Source organism: Schistocerca piceifrons, chromosome 8 (assembly GCF_021461385.2).
Source record: "Schistocerca piceifrons isolate TAMUIC-IGC-003096 chromosome 8, iqSchPice1.1, whole genome shotgun sequence".
In the NCBI taxonomy this organism is placed as follows: Eukaryota; Metazoa; Arthropoda; class Insecta; order Orthoptera; family Acrididae; genus Schistocerca; species Schistocerca piceifrons.
This window is the reverse complement of record NC_060145.1, coordinates 312792200-312810994: the sequence shown is the minus strand read 5'-3', so window position 1 is coordinate 312810994 and position 18795 is coordinate 312792200. Positions and strand designations below refer to the sequence as shown.

Here is an 18795-nt window from a genome sequence, read left to right as displayed (position 1 = left end):
ATAGCAGATGCTTAGCAGTGAGTGATATATGGCATAAGCATAACGTATTTTGTTATGTGCACAGTTTGAGGCACTAGATCATAACTGTGGTGCCATTCTGGTGACTGGCCTCCCTGTGTCGCATTCTGTGTGTACCGCATCTGCCGGTGGACACAGCAATAACAGTCATACTTTTTTTATCATATATTTATTCATCAACATTAATATATAATTTATAATTTCAAGACTCAAAAAAAATCAGCCATTTATGCCTTCACTTAAAATATTACTGGCACTTTTGTGTTTTATACATCTAAAAAATGCAATACACACACACAAAAAATGACCAACCTTTCAAGGGTTATTTTTCATATATGTTTTAGTTCTTTGGTATATTACAGACTTTACAATAATGATGGCAATAAGTATAATTAGCCTTGCCAAAAAAGAGGTACGAGATGAGTTTCACCCTTAATTGCCTTTTGTATGAAAAAGTCTGAAGTATTCCGGCATGCAGAGAGGTATGTTGCATTTGGAGTAGTATCATTGTGTTTCTTTCCTGCTTGTTTTGCCATTGAATTATCTCGTATTCTTCAAACAAATCTTGAAAATCTGCTGTGATGCTGCTTCATAATGAGGTTTGTGTGGGAATAAAAGAGAGAGAGAGAGACAGAGACAGAGAGAGAAGAAGACGGCAAATAAAACAGAACCAAATTGTAATCACAGCAGTAGTATTTGCAGCAACAATATTAGTGACAAAAAACTGTAGCCGGCTGCAGCTTACCAGAGACACTCATGCCAATCCAGGATCATTGAGCTTTCAAAATTTCTTACTCATCAAACGTTTCATGCTTGTAGCAGAATTACAGCATACTGCAAAGTCTAAGTAGTATACATACGAAACTCCTGACAACGGGAATATACACTGTGTCAATCGGTTGGGTCAACAGCTCTTATGTTCATTGTTGTTTATCTGAAAGTAATTCTAGAAATTGACAGCAGAAGGCAGAAGCACCTGTCAAGGGGCAGGTATAGAAATGCCCGTACGTTGTTCTCATATGAAGAGAGTTCAATTTTCAAGTGATAGGTAGCTCATGCATTGAGAAAATGTGTGTTAGGGCCCTGGTTATACTCGAGCTTGGTCGCCAGAATGTAAAGTGATCATGTTTTAGTTTCCCTGTGATGCACATAATTAAAATGTGTAATGAAATGCACTGATGTAGTCTTTCATTGCCTGAGGAAAGCATGTTCATAATGGGTAGTTGCAAGTATTTAACACTTCCAAGCACTAAACCAGACCAAGTGAGGTGGCGCAGTGGCTAGCACACTTGACTCACATTCGGGAGGCCGACGGTTCAATCCCGTGCCCGGCCATCCTGATTTAGGTTTTCTGTGATTTCCCTAAATCACTTCAGGCAAATGCTGGGATGGTTCCTTTGAGAGGGCACAGCCGACTTCCTTCCTCGTCCTTCGCTAATCCGATGACCTCGCTGTCTGGTCTCCTTCCCCAAACAACCCAACCCCACTAAACCAGATGACAGAATGAGTGTAATGTTAAAAATTTTCTCCTTCTGCAGAAATGCAAATAATAAGCCACATTAAGATTTGGAGAAATGTAGTAATTGAGTAATATTACACACAGTTTGACAATGTTCTCCAGTGTTACACAGCCCTTTGTTTCAGAAACTGCAGCTGAGGAATTAGTTGGAGTGGAGGAAGAAGTAGTTCTAGAACAAGAAGAGATTGTTCCTGAAGTCGGAATCTCTGAAGGGCAGATTGATATGTGAGTTTCAGTTTCACTAGTGTAAATTTGATTAAAGCATGTATAGATGTGTTTTTTTAACTGTGATTAAAGAAACACACACACACACACACACACACACACACACACACACACACAGCCGCTGTTGCCTCCTGACACAAAAGTTACAAGCCTTTCTATGTGTTTGTGTGTCTGTCTGCTCAGCACCTCTTCTATTTAATAAGTAGCTTCCGTTTTCATTGTTCATATTGGTACTTTCAGGATACAATTTATTTCAAGTGTTATAGTTGCAAACAAAAATGTTAAGAAAGTAAAAGCGTTTAATGCTCTCTGCACTGTTACATTAGTTTGGTGAATCTCTTAGTTATTACTGTTTATTAGGATGTCATAGACTAAATAAAGTATAAAGAGACAAAAAATGTTTGAACAAAATTAAATGGTTTTGTGTAGGCGGTGAGGTTTAAACTGGAAACTACTTACTTCTGCGCTGATTATGTGACAATTGCAATATACATTATCATCTTGCGACGTGAAAGTATTTAGATAGCCAAATAGAGTCTCTATAACTTGTTATGAGTGATTGTACCTATCTCTTGTGTCGAAAGGGGGTCAAGGTGGGGGGTGACCCTCCTATAATTATTTTTTAAACAAAATTTACATATGATAACTAAAAATTACCTTTGAGAAGTATAATACAAATTTTGCCTTGTGATGTATCTAGGGTTTATTCCGCCATGTGAACAAAATCTTGACACTTTGTAACACTTCATTCTTAACTAGGCATTGTTGCAACCTCCTTTTCTTCCTCCTCTCCCCCCCCCCCCTCCTCCTCCTCCTCCTCCTCCTCCTCCTCCTCCTCCTCCTCCTCCTTTTCCTTTTCCCTTCCTTCTTTTTCTTCATTCTCTTGTTCTTACTTATAGTGTTGTGATTATGGTGTTTAGCCAGTAGCCAAATAATTGCACGTAGTACTTATAGAATCTTATTGTTTAATGTTCAAATGCATGTATGTGCAACAATAGTGCCGGCCGGGGTACCCGATCGGTTCTCGGCGCTACAGTCTGGAACCGTGCGACCGCTACGGTCGTAGGTTCGAATCCTGCATCGGGCATGGATGTGTGTGATGTCCTTAGGTTAGTTAGATTTAAGTAGTTCTAAGTTCTAGGGGACTGATGACCTCAGAAGTTAAGTCCCATAGCGCTCAGAGCCATTTGAACCATTTTTGCAACAATAGTTGAAACAGCTGATTGATTGTGAATTATGTAAGTAGCTGTGTGTCCAGTCATCCAAGTTGTTACATTCTTTTTGGCTTGTAGGTTATCACAGATTTTGTGGCCTCGTTATTTCCGTTCTGTCAGTGTAGGTTGGGTTTGTACATCTGTGATTGCCAGTTTCTTTCTGATATAAGACCAGATCTCAGATGGGATACCACAGATGAACTTGTGAGTTAATGTATCAACAAGACCAAATGTTTCACATATGAAAGTAATCCGATGTGAATGTTGTATAATTTTTCGTTAGTTGCTGTTTTCTTGTTGATGATCATAAATCACATGACTTTAATATTGGATGATAGAACACTGCTGTGCAAATTCCTCCTGATAATATTCCCGTTTATCTGAATGTAGTTTTTCTGTAGCAGATTTTTCTTGCTGTTCTTCATAAAAAATCCTAGAGTTGTTTCTTTGTTAAGAAATGCTGCAGATTACAGTTCTAGAGCATGTCATTGAACATGAAAAAATATGACTTAACATGTGTTAGCAATATTACGAAAAGGAAAGTTGCTACTTGCCATATAGCAGAAATGCTATTATAGATCTCGCTGTATGGTGAGTAGCAAGCTTCCTTTTCATAATATTGTTACATTCCATTTTGGATTTTCCATTGTTTATCATTTGTTAATGTTCTTGGTACCATTGTTATGTCGACCAGTGACTCCATGTTTACTGGCTCACATCTGTTAATTAAGATCTTTGTAATACCATGGTTCCCATTGCCTGTACTTTTGTGCATGTGGCTGATCAGGAAAGACGTGCATTCTTATCTTGCATTTGTCAAGTTTAGAGCACCCCTCATGATTTGCGGTGCTAAAGTGTCACTACACACTTCAAAAACATTTCCCATCACAGTAAACCACCGTATCACTCGTTGGCTGTTACCTGCTATGGTAACAGGTGCTGGAAGTATCTGTGGCAAGTAATGTTACTTATTGTTGTGATTTTTACTGTTTGCATTTTTTTAACTGTTCAGCTGCCTGCCACAGTACAGTTTGATATGAAATTTAATTTTGTTTCCACCCAATTCCTTGCTGACAGCTTGTCTATTGAGGGTTTTGCAACAACTGCTTGGTTGACACCAGTAATAGAGACCTGTGTCACTGATGCCACTACAGATTAGTAGTAGGGAAGTCTCGAGCCATGGAGTCTGACAGACTTGCCCTTCCATTTTAACCTCCTCCAACATTTCTCTCTTTCTTCCTGGAGAAAGGCTTTAATAGTTCAAAAAGCTAGGATAGTTTCTTGTCTTTTACATGTGCCAGTTGGTAATACTAAAAATTTTACCTCACAAAGGCGTATACTGACCAGCCATTCTGTCTCATAATTTTGTAAAACAGTTAATATATTTATTACATAAAAAGCTCTTGAATATTTTTCTCCGTAGTCAGTATTTTTCAAATTTGAAATTATAGACAAATAGGAGAAGATTTGTTGAATCAGGAAACATTTTGTACTTAAATTACTCTAGTTTTATTATTAAAATATGTGGTTTATCTTTTGAGAAAAGAGATCCTTTTTTTTAAATGAATAATTGTATTTTATCATCACTCACATGGTGGTTTTCCTATCCAAAGTGATGTGCTATTGTTATATTATTGCTGCTTAATTATTAAATAAAAATTACACTATGAGAAGTGCCAAGAATTGTGGCACAACATGTTGAACTGAAATATCTGCTTCTGTGCCCATTGGGATGACCCCAGTTTCCACTGTTTTTTGTTTCTGAAGAGTGACAAATACCTATAAGGAAATATTGGGAAAGCATTATTATGTAAAAAAATACTCGGAACACAACTGTGAAATTACAGCCACTCTTGGTCAGTGTTGTAAATTGAGCATTCTGTGCAAGTATCTTATGTGAGAACAGTCTTGTAAAATAGTTTGTCCCTTTAGGGAAGATGCTAGTGGATCATGACACCCACCCATCATCATCCTTCCTCTTTCTGTTGACTGATAGACAACTATTACAGTTGAGTGGGTGATATGGAGCACCCTCTCCGTTTATGTGTTCTTCAAAATGTAGAATATTTGCCATATGCTTATTTTCGCATACCTGACTCAGCTACCCAATTTTTTACATTATAGAGGACAGAGTACCATTATTACAGGCTGAATCTGGATTCTGTTTGTGACTATATAGGATGTGTTACATCTAGAAGTGAAAAACAATCATAATGCCATTTCTGTGGTAGGAATCTTTTGTGCCAAAATTTTGTTGTTAATGCTGCATATACTGAGTGACAATTGACTTGGAATTCTCTGGGAAATTGATTTTTTATGAAGAAAAGCTACTAAAATCTCAGGAGATTATGGACAGCTGTGCAGACATGTCTGTTGATTGATTGGTGTAGAATGTAAAATCATTTTTTAACAAATCACTCTGTGAATATCTGTTGAGGGAAAGAATTGCTTGTGGAATCATGCATAAAGGAAAATGTAAGCAGTGCATTGAGTTTTCGTTATATTTGTTTCCCAGTCGTGGTCTTGTGATTCTCCGTTATTGTCCATTGGTTCCCTGGCTGTCAGATTAGGTTTTGAATGGTTGATTTCAAATTCAAAGGCTGTGTCAAAATTTGATACACAAATGTGATCCTCCTTCACACAAAAGCAAAGGTGGTTTTTTTAAATTAATTTCTTTGTGAATATGGGCAGATTTAAACATACATGTATTTTTGCTTATTATTGAATTATTCTCTCTGTTTGTTGTTTTTACTTATTTATTTTACTAATTTCAATAGAAAATGATACTGCTTTTAAGAATGTTTATCAAGATTGTTGGTTGTGTTACAATGTTGTAAATATTTCATTAACTCTCATTTCTGGAAGGGAGAGCTATTGTGACAGTATACAACAGCTGACAGATACTGATTGTTTTGTTTAGGTAATCTATGTAATATACTCTTAAGACAAAAAAAAGATGTACCATGTAGGAATTATCCGAGTGAGACGGAAATCGGTAGATATGATGTGATGTGCATGTGCAGACAAAGAAATGATTACAGTTTCAGAAAAGTAGGATGATTTATTCAAGAAAAAGAACTTCACAGATTGACCAAGTCAATAATGCGTTGGTCCACCTCTAGGCCTTATGCAAGCCGTTATTCGGCTTGGCATTGATTGACAGAGCTGAGGGATATTGCACCAAATTATGTCCAATTGACTCATTAGGTTCTGAAAAACGTGAGGTTGTTGGAGGGCCTTGCGCATAACGCTCCAAACATTCTCAATTGGGGAGAGAGCCAGTAACCTTGCTGTCTTTGTGCCTGCCAATCTTACCTTGACCAGCAATGTCACCAAATCTCTTCCTAATTGAGAACATTTGGAGGACAATGGCCAGGGCCCTCCAACCAGATCAGGATTTTAGTGATCTAACATGCCAGTTGGACAGAATTTGGTATGATATCCCACAAGAGGATGTCCAACAACTCCATCAATCAATGCCAAGCAGAATAAGGACCAGAGGTTGACCAACATGTTATTGACTTGCTCAATTAGTGAAGCTCTTTCTCTTAATAAATCATCAAAATTTTTTGAAATTGTAATCCATTGTTGGTCTGTGCATGTACACCATATCTACTGATTTCTGTCCCATTCAGGTAATTCCAGCATAGTGCACAGTTTTTTGTGTCTCTTAGGGTGTACAAATGATTTATCAGGTTTCGGATGAATGTATTTCACAAAGTATTACATAAAAATAGTGATTGACAACTTGTATGAAAAAGCACATTTTCAAGTTTCTTACACATCATTACAAATGTTCTATGTGCTCTCCTTGTGTTATACAACACAAATCTATGCAGTAGTTAAGCTCAGCCCATACATGTTTGAGCATGTCCCTGTCAGTGTTCGCCAGTGCAACAGTGATGTGATTCTGGAGTTCAGCCAGTGTTGTTGGAAAAGATGGTATGTACACATTGTTTTTCGCATATGCTCAAAGAAAAAAAATCACGAACAGGATGTGGCGTCGCAACTAGTGCGCGATCGCCCATTTGTCTATTAAAAGCTTTACTTCAGAATGTATGTGGGCTGCAATGTAAGCTGGTAGAGTATTATACGGTCAGTAACGGACGAGTTGTGTCCTGTAGACTGACGTCACGACCATCTGTTGCAGCTGCGCGTGTGAAAGCAGTGGAGTAGTGCTGGCAGGCCACTTACATTATACGAAACTAAAAATATTAATAGCTAATAAAGGAATAACCTGAGGAACGTTATATTTGATGTACATCCTTCTGTTGTTAAAACAAACAATATGTCAAAGTCTGAGATCAAAAATAGTTGTATTTTGGAAGTTAGTAAAATTCCAAAAAAAAAAAAAACTAAATTTTTCCAACAGTCAAGAATTTAAATAAATACAGTGATGTAATAGTTCACCTTCAGTGACTATGTACGATGATCTGATAATACTTTCAGTGTTCATATATAAATTTGGAAAGTTTTTAGTTTCAGAAAACCTCTGTGACTTTTCTGTAATAATAATTTCAAGAATTCTAAGTAAATATGTGTATTGTGTGTTAGGGTGTGTGTGAATGAGACTGCGTGCATGAGAGTATGTGGGACATTCAGCATTATAAAAATTGTTCATGTAATTCTCTACAAGAACTGGCAAGTGTTCCAACTCTGTAACGTGGGAACGAATCCACTAGTGGTTCCCCTACTAGTGAATGTTGGATGTCCAAGTATGTATGCTTATGTATAAGACAGCCAAAACATTCGTGACTACATAATAAATTTCCAGATATAGAGTAAAGCTTATAGTTCCTTTTGTTTTGTTTATTTAATTAGAGAGTTTTGTGTTACTTAATTTGATGACGTCAATGAGCCTAGAGAAGTGGTTGGTGCTTGCTAGATTTTGGCTCGAGCCGCGCCGTAGAAGTGAGTTCTCATTGGTCGTAAGTGCTGACAGCCAGTGGGAAGCGAGACAGTTGGCCGCCTAACGAGGAGAAATAGTTTTGAGTGTGGGAGAGTGAGAAGGGGGAGTCGCGAGCTAGCTTTGATTGGAGGCGGTTAAGCTGGATGTGACTTTTCGCTTTATGTGTAAGATGAAGTCTTGGGATGACTTCTGCGTTATGGTGCAGTGTTAATGGTATCTGGTAGTGACCAGAAACTGTTTATGCAAACTATAGAGTGTTGTGATAATTCGTTCTGACGAAAATCGCGAGTGAACTTTGAATTATATAGCGTGGCGGTACTGAGTATATTCTTACTGAGTATTTTATGGTGAGCATAAACTTCTACTAAAGACAACCACTGAATATCGTGTGCAGAAGTAATTGGCTGATCATTGACTGTGGTCAAGTAATTGGTTCGGAATTTGGGAAGGTAAAAGTTCTGGCTGTTTTAGGTATGGTGATAACTGTGAGCAGAAACTTTAGTAATTTTCGTAAATGTGGGCTGATGATCTTGCTTAACGGCAATAAAGATCTATTGAAGGTTTAAATTTGAACTTCATATTTAAAGTACGAGTGACATCCCCTTTCCAAATCATTTCTTTGAAGTACATAGACAATTTTCAGCAAATTTTACTTACAGCGGCCTCTGGCGTGTAGCTATGAGGTTACAGTTTCCTCAACACTGCTTTTCTGTGATCTCGTAAGTAGCTGCAGTCAGGAGTTTACAGCGGTAGATCTTTGCACGTAAAGAGGTAGGTGGACAAAAAATTATAAAAGAAATGCATTGCAGCAGCAACATATAATCCGTCGCAATTGGTGCATCGCATGCACGCACGTAAAAAATCCGTTGCAATTGGTGCATTGCACACACGCACGTAAAAAATCCGTCACAAGGAGATCTTGGTGGCCATATCAAGAGTACCAAATCACCCTGAGCACATTGCGCAACCCATATGTTTGATGTTCCTTTGTTCAGGTGGCGATGCATTCCTCTACACCAATGAGGTGGAACTCAATATTGTTGGAATATGAAGTGTGGGTTATCGGCTACTAGTCTTGGTAACAACCAGTCCTGTAACATTTTTACATACATCATACCTGTCACAGTTTCCCAGGAAAAAAGTGGGACCCATAAACATTTCTATGTGACACAGCACAGAAGACATTGACCTTTGGAGACTCTTTCGGTTTGCACTGTAACACTGGGATTTTCTGTGCCCCATATGCAAACACTGTGATGGAGTTCAGCCAATGTTGTTAGAAAAAATGGTATGTACACATTGTCTTTTGTGTATCCCCAAAGACAAAAATCACCAACGGGAGATCTTTGGGGCCACCTGAAGTGTGCCAAATCATCCTGAGCACATCGACCAACCCAGTTCACCATTTAGGTGCAATGTCGCCTCATCACTGAACACGAGTCGGTCATAAATTTGTCATCTTCCATTGCTTTTGGAAACATTCACAAAATTTGTTTCTGATGGTGCGGCAGTTCGGCTACAAATGTTACAACAGCTGTATGGGATACAATTTCTGATGTAATCGCGTCCACGGAATCTTCCACACAGTTGGCTGAGGAATGCCCAGTTCGTGACTTACACAACTTGTGGATTTCTTTGAACTATAAAAAACACATCTCGAATGCTCCCCACTGTATCATCAGTGACAGTTGGTCGCTCAAAGCTTTTTCCTTCACAGAGGCAGCCTATGTACTTGAACTGTCGATACCATGACAGAATGCTTTGATAGGTTAGTGGCTGTATGTTGTACTGTCTTTGCAATGCATTGTGGACGGTAGTGATGGATTCTGTCTTCTAATACTGCAACACACAAAATGCTTTCTATTGATTAGTCACCATTTTGCAAACTATCATCACCTTGCCTGTTGATGAGTCAAAATGAAACCTGCAGTGACATAAACAAAACTTTAAAGTATGCTCTTTTGATCGGTTATTAGTGCACATGGGTGAGCAATATATATTTGAAGCTATAAGACATCAAAACATGATGAACTCTTTTGTAATCACCCTGTATATCACATCACCCCCAGCTGCGGCATAACTCTTTCTGTTTAGCCTTATTGTTTTAGTTACCATTCTTATAGTATATTTTCACATAAACTATTCCTTATTATTGATTAAGCACTCACTTGACAAAATAGAGAGCACATTGCACTGGCAATATAAACAGTATACATTGAAGTGAAATGTTGTCAAGCAAGTGTGATTTGTGGAAACTATAACCCGTCACCCTCTTAGGTCGATGGTAATGTATAATAATAAAATGTTTTGCCATCACCTATTTTCTCCCCTTGCATTGGTTGGGTGCTAAGAGTGAGTGTGGATTTTCTTCTGAACTACTGAAATAACGTGGAAGAATTCCATGTTGAACTCCTGTATTAACTCTTCTTAATGCAATAAGTCATTACTTCCATTCTCAATAATGTTCAGTCTTCAAAATACGTTACTATGACAGACAGATCCTTATATCATCTTAATTCAGACAAGAATCAACCGACTATTTATTAGATTTTTGCTTGTCACATTATTTACGCCATTGTCATGATAACCCTTTTCTCTGTTGCTGCAAAACACCTCAAAGCCTGGGCATGAAGAAACAAGTGGTCCCACAGCAAGTGGAGACACTAACTTGCTGTCCTGCTGTGTAAACGTGATGTGCCCACATCTTTCATCAAACCTGCGCATATTGCAAACCATTCCTCTCTCAGTGTGATGTTCAAAACTTAACTACTGACAAAATAACCTTTCTTCAGATTTCATGAGCATCTTTCATCGTTATGAAGGTTCAGGAGATGTGATATATGCTTTTATCAAAATTGACATGTCACATATCCCTCCACTGAGATACAAGGTGTTGCAAAAGGTTTCCTGCTTAACTTAGTAAAACCACTTGCAATTCATTAAATAAAAATGAACATAACACCATGTAATTCTCTCTTATGTCATACATATAACTTTCATTCGTGTCCACAAACTTATACAAGAGCATGGATCTCCTGATTATTAACTATATTAGAACATTCTTTCGCCACTTTTTATGTCTAGATACCTTCTCTAAAAGTATTTTTTTAAATTATTTTAATGTGTTTTACAATGCATCTCACAAACGCTTCCTTTCAATTAAATCTGTGAATTCTTCATTTTCTCATGAAGATACAGACTTCCTTTAGCTTGGATATGCTGTAATGCACACCCACTACTCTTTTTTTAAAAAAAGGCATAATTCTTTTAACAATTTGTATCTTTTATTATTTTGTTCCTGTTCTATATATGTTTAATTAGATTGATATCTTTTATAGATAGTCTATGTTACTTTTAAACTCTCATTTTCTTGACTTTGTTTTATTTTATACAATACTTAATGTGTAATGTTACTGCGAAATCTGTGAAGAGCCTCCACTTAGCTTACTTTGTATTTGTTCTATTCTTAAACAGTTATGAGTATAGTTTCCTGTTTTATCAAGCTATAGGTTACCTTACTATTGTTGTGATACCCTTGACAGAGATTTGAAGAGCAGTTAACAAGTCCATTTTACTTTTCTACTTAATAGTTACCATGTATGTGTAGTCTCTTTTTTTTTTTTTTTTTTTTTTTTTTTTTTCTCTAAATGCTATAACCATAGTTATGTTTTGTAGGTTTACTAAACACCCACACATAGGTTACTTATATTCCTTTTACAAATACTTGGGTCTGTCAACTCAAGGGCTACATGGTGCAAGTAAAGATAACCTGTTATTGCTAACTGCAAATCACAGGTATCAATTATGTCAAGCATACATGGAAATGCCTCTGTCATAAATCAGCACTATCCAGGTAAGTCTCTTTATACTCTGCCAATGTGGAGAATTAATTGCAAATGAGAACTACCATTACATTACAGTTTCTTATCTCTGTAAGAACTGCTTATACCTTCCTCTGTGGGAAGATAATTCTCAGTTACCTATCATCCTTATGATGCTAGTGTCCTTCTTCGAATCCTACTCTCCTAAAGCAGTTTAGGTCATCCCTTCCATTGGTTCACCTAAACAAGGTGTAGGCCAACATTTTATGGTTTCACCAACCTTTTCCTCTCCAACACATCAGCTGTATGAGGTACGATGCATTCCAGAAACCATCCCTTTGAAACCAAAAAATCCCTCCCACATAGCCTGGCCACCCGGGGACAGCATATCAGCAGTGACAAAAACTTCCTTGCCCAGTATGCTGAGGGCCTCACTGAGGCCTTCACAGACAGGCACTATCCCCCAGACCACCTCTACAAACAGATCTCCCGTGCTATTTCCCCTCACACTTCCAATCCTTCCATCATCCTCAATAACCAGCTGCAAAGGAGTGTCCCCTCCATCACCCAGTATCACCCTGGATCGGAACAGCTGAACCACATCCTTTGCTAGGGCTTTGATTACCTATCATCATGCCCTGAAATGAGGAACATTGTACCCAAGGTACTTCCCACCTCCTAAAATGGTGTTCTGTCAGCTACCCAACATCCACAACATCCTAGTCCATCCCTATGCCACACCCAGCCCCAATCTTTTGCCTCTGTGGAAGACCAAGGTGCAAAACCTGCCCAATCCATCCACCTAGCGCTTCCTATTCCAGTCCTGTCAGAGATTTATCCTACCCCATCAGGGGCCAGGCTACCTGTGAAAGCAGCAAAGTCATTTACTAGCTCTGCTGCAATTACTGCACAGCTTTTTATATATGTATGACTACCAACCAGCTGTCCACTAAGATGAACGGCCACTGCCAGAATGTGGCCAAGAGCAAAGTAGACCACCTTGTGACACAACATGCAACTGAACACAACACACTTTATTTCAATGGCTGCTTCATTACCCGAGCCAGCTGGATCCTTCCTTCCACCAACAGCTTTTCTGAACAGATGGGAGTTATGCTTACCACACATTCTCTGCTCCCATAATTACCCCGACCTCAGCCACTGGTAACACACTGTCCCTACACCACCCACCCAACAGTTTTCACCCCATTTGTCCCATCATGCCCTCCTCATTCTGATCTCCCACCTTTTTTATTTGCAGCTCTCTGCCAACACATCCACCCATCTTTCCCCACTCATCTCCTTTTCTACTCCTTCCCCCCCCCCCCTCTCCACCTCCCTGCCCCACTACTTCCTGATAGTGCGCCTGTTGGCAGTCTAATCCCTGCACAACCCCACCTAAACACTACTATTATTTCCTCCTCCCTGTCTCCTCTGGATTGCTGCTTGCATCTCACGTGATATTGCATTCCGAACTGAGACGGTGGAGTTGGTGGTCGTGTGTGCATGTGGTATGCTTGCTTGCTTGCTTCCGTGTGTGTGTGTGTGTGTGTGTGTGTGTGTGTGTGTGTGTGTGTGTGTGTGTGTGTGTGTGTGGGCGCGCGCACGCGCGCCTCTTTTAGTAATGAAGTTTTTGGCTGAAAGCTGTATGAGAGTATCTTTCAGTTGTGCCTGTCTGCAACTTGATGTGTCTTCTTTACGGTAAATAGCAGTCTGTTTTTTCCTACATTGCCAATAATAATGGAATTATCTTACCCTTTCCCATATGCATTTACTTGAAGAAATTTCTCCTTGGAGTTTTAACTTCCCTAAAGCCGATAAACTGACATTTCCAAGCTCTATACTTCCTTTTGTGTTTTTATAAACTTATAACCATCACACTAACATACCTGTTGTCTCCTTCTCACAGTACAGTGCAATAAATCTCTAAGCCCTTTCATTTCTATTCTGTCTCTACAGTTTACTCATTACTTTTCTAGCTTCAGATTAATAGTTATTATACTGATCTTGAATGCTTCCAAGCCAAATGCTGTTGTGTTCATGTTTTATATTTTGTATCTTCCTAAATCATAGATATTGATCTCCTTCAATCCATTAAGGACTCTACGAATATGAAGTAATTGCTGTGTTTAATCTGTAGTCCCTATGGATTAACCATCTGCAATATGTAATTTACCATGTTCAGAAAAACCTTAGAGAATAAATTTATATGATGTGTCTTTTCCTCATTAAGCATTCCCATAATGCCTATGTACAACCACCATAAATGTGATACCTCAGCTTCCCTTTCTTGGTTAAAGACTCACATATTCGCACTATTTGCATTTTAAAATAGGTGACTATTCCATCAATCATGGGTGCGCTTTCACTAAGGGCAACTATAGTCTTAGCATTATTTTATCGCTACAGCAACAAAACAATTGACTCACCAAATGACTGTTTTTTTGCTTATATGTTAGCACGTCATACTACACTTAGAGAATGGTTTACTTTCCCTTCCTCTTCCCTCTGGTCATAGACCTTAAGATTTGTAATTGTGGTGAATACACTTCATTTTATTTTTAAAAAAATGCTGTCAGTATGTAATAAATACGCAGGGTGTGCACAAAGTTGGGGAACACTTTCAATTATTTACTGTACAAGAACCAAACATTGTATAGATATCATACATATGTCATGTTGAAGGGAAAGCCTGAAAGTTTCGTTTTCATGCGTACCACCACAGCGTAGTTTGGTAATTTGCTGATACTCAGCACTAGTCGCAAACATAGCAAGTTCATGTGTGGAGTGAGTTTTCTGTGTGTTGGAATTTGACAAAAACTAGTTTGCTACAGCTGTTCAACGGATGTTTAGAACCAAGTACGGTAAGAAGCCACCAGCAAGGAAGGCCATTTACCACTGGCACAACAAATTCGTTCCATGTAAGTAGAACAGCTATGTAAGTAGAACCTCCACTCATCCAGTACATTTCGGTAGTGTTAGAACTCGATGCCACTTAGTATGGTAATAGCCAATCAGTATCCAATAACATTTTTAAATTTACATTTGACACTACCATTGAAGGTGTTCTCATTGAGGGTGTTCTCATTTCTTCTTTTATTGATTTTCCTTTATTGCCGGTTAGTCCTACAGTATATGGGTTCTTATTTCTAATTGTTTCGCCACTTTGCTCGTGGAGTTTATATAGATACTGTGTTATTAACCCATGTTTGTCCTAGTGTTATATGTTTAGTTTGGTCTTCCCTTAATATTTTGTCTTCTTTTACTAGCCACACATATTTGCATGCATGCATAAAAGCAATTAATTTTTCTGTCTGTGGACCTACTACGGCATTGTAATGTCCTGGATTCTGGCTCCTGCTGCACAATATTTCATGTTTCCTGCTACAATTTTTAGATAAGCTCCCTTTGAGGTTCCTTGATTTTGGAAAGTTATTGTGAATAGAAGTAATGAGGTATTGTACAAAGAGTTAAAACAGGACTTCAACATGGAATTCTTCTTAGTTATTTTTGTGGTTTGGAAGAAAATTCACCCTCAACTGGGTTTTCTTTATTCATTGTTTGTTTGGACAGAGTCCACTAGTTCTGTGTAGTGCTGTCAAAATGCATTGACGTTATTTAAGTGGTATTGTGTGTGTGTGTGTGTGTGTGTGTGTGTGTGTGTGTGTGTGTGTGTTGTTGCCAGTACTGATTACCAGTAACTACACACAGTACGGAAGGCTGTTTACTAGAAACATTTAAAAAAATTAGATAAGTTATCTAGCAGTATTAAAGCCACCAAAGAAGAGCTGACAGATACCTAGTATTAAAGACAGCGTTATCTAATTGTTTTAAAATCCAAGGGGAAGATGTATCTAATGGCATTAAAACCCAAGGGGAAGATTTGTCTAATGGCATTGAAATTCAATTTCAAGGGAAATGTTTACAAAGAGCTGTATCATCTCTACCCAAGGAGTTACAATCTGGGATAATTAAAGAATGTGACCTAGCTGGGAATGAAGTTCAGCAGCAGTTTAAAGATGTAACCAACGAAACGAGACAAATAAAAGATTTTGCTAAACATGAATTTGCAAGAGTCAATGAGAAAATCTTAGATGCGAAAGAACAAATAGAGGCATTAGCGCATAGTAATGAGTCTAATGGAGTATAAAGCACATTGAATGTATTGACTAGATCAGAGGAGTGGTTACAAGAATTAGTGAAAAAGAAAGTACAAGAAAGGGTTGATGATGTTAATACTATACTTAATTCTGTAAGGAACACTATAGAAAATCAAAGGAGTTTCAGAAGCTATGGGATGAATCAGAAAGGCACTAAAACAGAACTTTGCAAAGGGCAGTCTGCTGGTAATACTAGTATTTTGGGAGATTTGTTAAAGGAACTCTAATTAGGAAACGGACTGGATTTCCCTAAACAGTTTCCAAAATTTAAACCGGATGGGGAATTGCATCCAACTTACGATAATGGTTTTTATATGCGTTTAGAACCACATTTAGTGCTAGAATAGGATTGTCACTTGGATTCTGGTTAGGTCCAAGTTATACAGGCATTGCAGGATAAAATACTGCTTACTTTCCTTTTGAAAATGTCTCCATTCAACATCTTAAGATCATTTGATAGCAACTTACGAAAAATAGCTCCTTTGACATCAGAGCTTTTTGCTGTTAACATTAACTTTTAGCAACATGATAATCTGTTTTATACCTTGTAACCTGGTTGTGAATTTATAAATTCCTTTCCATTTTTGGACTCATAATGTGAGTGTTCTAGCAATTTATCTATTTTGGATACATTTAAATACAGATAATTTCACATTTTCACACTGACTGACCACAAGCATATAACAGTGCCATATGAAGAAAGAAACTCGCTCACTGTCCCAATAGCAAGAACAGTTCTGCTGACTTTTTGTTTATTAGTGACACAGACTCACTATCAAACATGTCAAGCACCAACTGAAAGTCTTTGAGAGAGAGGTTTCACTGATAGTGGTATCAATACTGAAATTTTATCACGTACGAAAACTCTTATGACACATGCAACTGTGTGCTAAAAGAAAAGTTGTGCAGGTTTTTGTAGGAATGTTCTCAGATTAGTAGTATTGTCAATGATATTAAATATAAAAGGGACAAACTCAAATTCATGATTTTGTGTGGAATTGCATTGCGTTGTTTTTAACATGTTCCAGAAGAGCTAAATAACTCATTTTGCTATGAGATTGGTAATCCTGTAAATAAAGTAATTACCAAAAGATGGAAAGCGTCATAGAAATGCTTTCAGTGGCAAATGTGCAAGAGAGGTTTCCTACATCACAGTATAGTTTACTGCTAGAATTCTGTAAACATAAATTGCTAGAAGAATCAACCAATGTATTGCTTCCATGAATATAAAATTAGATATCAGGCTTATCAACAATATTTTTCCTGCAAACCATTTGTGACTGGAACAAGGAAGGGGGAACTGGTAGTGGTACACAAAGTACCCTGTGCCACACACTATAAGGTAATTAGTGGAGTACAGATGTGGATGTAGAAATGAGTGAATTTGTACCGGTGAGCACATTTTATTAAGCTTCTCGTTTCTGAATTTGTGAGCATTTTATCACTTTAATTGTTTTAACAGTGTAACATCTGGTCTAAAGTGTGAGAAGATATTTATGGATGGTCCCAGTTTGAATTCAGCTTTCTTGAAAGTTTCAAATTTGGTTGTCAATGAAGCGATTTTGGATCCATGTGGAATGTGTGCTCGAGTCCCTTGGTGTGGGCTGTGTACGGGATCACTTCCACAATTTTAACCGACTGCCACCCTGGTTACTGCAGAGGCTTAGAATAATTTTAGATGTAGTGCAGTGCAGGACAGAGTGCGCTCCTGCTTTTGTTTTTAATGGAATATTTTTCAATAGCACACAACTATGTAGCTGTCTTCACAGACAGGTCTAAACAGGGGTACTCTGTTGGTTGCTCTGTTGATTTACCGGATTGTGTCCTAAAGATTCGGTTGCCTCCAGAGTTCACTGTTTTTGATGCCAAAATATCCACTACCTCGAGGACACTGGAGCAGATGAGATATACCATTTCTGCTAAATTGTCATCAATTCTGATTGCCTGAGTGCCCATAAGTCTCTGCAACACCTGCATCCAGCTGATAAAGTTGTTCAGAATATCCAGGATGCCCACCACTGGCAACAATGGCTGGGGAAGGAGGTGTCTTTCTGCTGGGCGCTAGGGCACATGGGTATTGCGAGGAACGAAAGAGAGGATGTAGCAGCCAAGAAGGCATGCCTTGATCCTAGGTTAGTTTAGTGTGCCATCCATCTGCATGCTATCTCCTTGCTGTTGAGGTACAGAATCATGTGTCGATGAGAAGAAGAGTGGCTGGAATTGACTGATAATAAGCTGTGTGTAGTGAAGCTCAGCCTCAGTACTCTAGCACATGGGTTCTTGCTCTGGCAATAGGATCCTCCAATGTGTGGTGCTTGTGGCATACAGATAACAGTGTGCCACATTTTACTAGTCTGTGTTTTATTTTCAGACCATAGGGCTGCAGCAGATTTGGTGGCAGATATATCCTCTATCCTGTGTTTTAAGTGACAATGAAATCATTGAAATGAATGTTTTAAGATTCTGTGATCTCTCTCTCTCTCTCTCTCTCTCTCTCTCTCTCTCACACACACACACACACACACACACACACACACACTTAAATTTGATTCTCCTGATGTCATAAGTTGTGACTTAGACTATCTCAGTGGTGTATTGAAGGACACTGCTACTCAGTGGTATACTTTCTCATACCTGAGAGCCTTGGAAACTCCATTACAAATTACGTCAGTTTCATATTATAAATGCAGACTCAGATATTCTTCATCTCATTTTTATTTTATCTGGTGGTGGCAGACTTCAACGGTAGAGCAAAGATTATTACAATAACTCTATACCTCAAGGAAGTCATTGAATTCATGAAGAAAATAAAACATTTCTTCTTCTATTTTTGAGTGCAGGGTTAGTAACTGCTTTAAAAAGAGAGCTAAGTCACAAAACACTAAATTTGAATGTTTTGTGTTATTGTGATGTAAAATCACAAATACCA

General features: G+C 38.2%; 1 protein-coding gene across 4 annotated transcripts in view; it reads left to right on the top strand.

Moving 5' to 3' along the window:
• Nucleotides 1-18795, top strand: part of LOC124711732 (DNA-binding protein Ets97D-like) — a 73716-nt gene that overhangs the window by 4778 nt on the left and 50143 nt on the right. For 3 of the 4 annotated variants that reach the window (XM_047241944.1, XM_047241942.1, XM_047241941.1), the window contains one exon: nucleotides 1663-1762. In XM_047241944.1, the coding sequence (XP_047097900.1) occupies nucleotides 1663-1762 (100 nt within the window). The remainder of the gene's footprint in view (nucleotides 1-1662; nucleotides 1763-18795) is intronic. The other variant, XM_047241943.1, reaches the window with a different exon arrangement.